Here is a 3,541-nt window from a genome sequence, read left to right as displayed (position 1 = left end):
TTCAAACAATACACAGATCCTATTTATTAATCTCTGTTTGCGTGAGATCTTTGTCTGTGCCAGGGACGTTGACATCCGTGGACCGCCTACGGATCGGATCCGGTTGACATAATGATTAATCATAACTCCTACTTCACCAAGGAAGTATTCGCTAAAATATTGATATCGACCAAGCGAAATCAGTACTCTTCTCGAGATTAAGACCAAGCCTAATCTCAAGGAAAGGGGGGACGGAGCTTTAGATCTCTCAAACTCTTCCTCTTTATGCTGAAGAACTTCGCCAAGATCAGCTAGCCTCGTTTGAAATTTGTGCTCCCTTGCGCTCCAACTCGGCAACACCTCCTCGTCTTGATAATAATTCGCCCCCCAGAACAGAAACCCTCATTTCATATTTATAGGCCTCAAAATCAGTTAATTTGGATAGGAACGGAGTATTTGGTCATATCTTCAGTCAACAACCATCCACTCACGTTTAGATATGATTTGCAGGTAGTTATGGAGGTTCCGGAACAAAAGAAACTGGTCGAAACAAACCGAAATGAGTTTTGGTGGTTACAGACACAAGTCGGCGCCTGCTGACTGACAAGGGACGTGGGTCAGACAGACCTGACCTGCGGCGGCCGCGGGTCACCAATTGGTGACCCACGGTTACTACAGCGCGAGTGACCCGCGGTTACTATAGCGCGGGTGACCCGCGGTTACTGTAAGGACCAATAATTGGCCACAGGTCACTGTTTGGTGATTGCATTCCCACGCGGGTTTCGAACCCCTTTTCGACGTTTTTTAATGTTTCTCGACTTTCCAGACTTGTACTTTTTGTCGTTTCGTGTATTTGGTCGTTGTGTTGACTTGTACACTTCGCTGCGGGACTGGCCGATGAACGCGTCGGTCACTTGGGGCTAGCCGACGTGTGTGAGCTGACTGACACACGCGGTGGCCACTCGAAGCTGACTGACGTACGCGAGCTGAATGACGCGCGCAGTGGCCCCTCGGAGCTGACTGACAAGCGTGTCCGGTCACTTAGGGCTAGCTGAGAAGCGCGTCGGCCACTTGGCGCTGACCGATGAGTGCGGCGATCACTTGGATAATCCTTCTTGACTCGGACGATGACGTTTATCATCCTCTCTTCGTCTCGAGTTGTGTGGATAAACCTATAGGTATTTTTAGACGCCTACAGATACCCCCTCCAAAGCGTTTCAGACTCATTCTTTTATAGAGGAGTCTGGAATGCTTTGGATAAGATAAGCCATGTCTTCAACCTCTTCAATATTTTGTCGAGGAGATCGCATAGGACCTGTGAATGACTTCAATTCTTGACTTCTTCAGCTTTCAGTCTACTCAGTATTTTGTCGAGCAGATGAAGTTCTTCCGGTACTGTGTTTATCGTCTGACCGTTGTCGAAATCTCGAACCGAAGTTGTTGAGTAAATTTCTGGATTTAGCTCGCGTCGTTGAGTTGACGTTGAACTGCTAGTCTTCATCGGGAATTCATATCTGGATCGCAATTGAATTCCTTGGAATCATATTTTAATCTGGAATTTTTCCTTAGCCTTATTTTGGCGACATTATCGATGCGTTGACCGGCGTCGACCTTTACTGTAACGCGTTGTCCGGTGTTGACCTTTGTTGTAACGCGTTGACTGGCGTTAACACAGTTTATACTTGTACGTTAACTGGAGTCTACACAGTTTAGGCTCTTAAGGCGTTGGAGCGTGACAGTCCCAAATGTTAGGGCTGCAGGACCAACTGTTAAAACTGATTCATCTACATGTATGGGTCTCATCTTGAGGTTGTTGGATGCTCAAGTCACGAGACCAACTAATGAAGCTAGTGTGTCAATAACTCTTGTATTTATAGGATTTTTAGCAAATCCTCAGCCATCAATGGGTTTGATGAGCCTTTACCGACTACCACTTGAGTCGGGCTAGCATGCGAATTGTTTAAGTCCGTTCCGTATGTAACGTTGTGCTAAGAGAGTTAACGCTCTTAGTACTACGATATTGAATACGTAGACTTCGTATTTCTCACGGGAATAGACTATCCGGCAACACGTGTTAGGCACTGACTTATCCCTACTTAGGCTTCGGGATAAAAGTCCCCAGACTTGGAGTCTGGTATCTTCTTTAATCGATGAAAGACTAAACCGGCATAGTAAACTAAATATTATAATGTTTTATTTTTAATATATTTTATTATAATTAATATATAATATATTAATTAATAATATGTTTAATACTAATGTTATAAGACTATCTCCAGCAGGAGTCGAAATTTTAACCTTCTCTCTCCTGCCACATCACTTTATTCTCTCTCCACATAATTCAACAATCTTTATTTTCTATCATCTCTACAGCAGGAGTTTTTTCAAAAGATTTTTACTTTATTTGGGACCCACTACTACCCCATCCCTCCAACATATATACCCCACCTTATTTATTCATTTCTTTTTCTTATTTCATATATATTACTACTACTACTATTATTATTACTAATATAACTCATTTATTTATAATTATAATTTTTTAATATTTACATAAATAATATATATTATTAATTTAATTTTTGATAATATTTTTATACTAACAAAAAATAGAAGGAGAATAAGGTGTTGAAAACTCAGATTTTTTTTGGTGTCCAAATTACACAAGACTAATCTCTATTTATAGAGGTGAAAAAATAAAAATTATTGATATAAAAATTATAAATTAATTCCTAGTATTTATCTCCCAAAATATCATTTAAAAATTAAGAATAAAACAAAAAAGGCCAACCAACCAAGCCTTGACACATGGCTCCAAGCATGGGCTAAGGACAATTCGCGGGACCCATGAGGTTAGAAAAACCGGAGGTGAAAAATTCACCCATCCGATTTTGGTTTTCCAATTCACCCCTCCAAAAAACCCCTGCTGGAGCCAAAAACCCCCCAAAAAAACCCCTGCTGGAGATAGTCTAATGAGTGAAACTAGTGTTGATCTGTAATAATGTAAACTAAAAATAATGTTATCCCTACATTTAATACTTATAATACTATAATCTGAACATGATGTTTTGAAAATATTTTAAGGTAAAAACACAACACCATAGTGTTTTTTTAAAAACACAACAAGAAAAACAACATGATATCAAACCTTAATAATTAGCTAATCCTAACGATACGCTGAAATAAGATTAAAAATATATTATCAGAAAAAAAAATGTCAATACCAAAAGTCCAACTTAACAACGAAGTTTCCCGCCACGAACCCAAATGCATTTGATTAGTGATCCCATATTCCCATCGGGAGGCAAGTAAAAGCAAGACTAATCCTGACCGTCCGCTCTAAAAGTCGCCTTTGACTCGAATCTTACCCCCTTCCCCCTTTCACCGCCTACTCCCGGTTCCTCCGGTTGCCCCCTCCCTCCATAAAATCCATTCCCCCCCTCCACTCATTAGAAGTTTCAGCAGCGAATCTTTCTCCTTTTCTGTCTTCGACATTCAACGATGGCCGTTGATTTGATCGGATACGCTAAGATCGACGATCGGATGGCTATCCAGGAGGCTG

General features: G+C 40.9%; 1 protein-coding gene across 1 annotated transcript in view; it reads left to right on the top strand.

Annotated features, from left to right (window-relative positions):
- The window catches only part of LOC109850043 (WRKY transcription factor WRKY51-like), a 1,166-nt gene continuing 1,065 nt past the window's right edge, over window positions 3,441-3,541 (top strand). Inside the window, 2 exon segments of the mRNA XM_020419948.1 lie at window positions 3,441-3,538; window position 3,541. The exon segment at window position 3,541 is cut by the window's right edge and continues 423 nt beyond it. Of these exon segments, the coding sequence (XP_020275537.1) occupies window positions 3,481-3,538; window position 3,541 (59 nt within the window). The 5' untranslated portion in view covers window positions 3,441-3,480.

This window comes from Asparagus officinalis, chromosome 1 (genome assembly GCF_001876935.1).
Source record: "Asparagus officinalis chromosome 1, Aspof.V1, whole genome shotgun sequence".
Taxonomy (NCBI): domain Eukaryota; kingdom Viridiplantae; phylum Streptophyta; class Magnoliopsida; order Asparagales; family Asparagaceae; genus Asparagus; species Asparagus officinalis.
The sequence above is the reverse complement of the archived record's forward strand: the minus strand, read 5'-3'. Positions and strand labels throughout refer to the sequence as shown.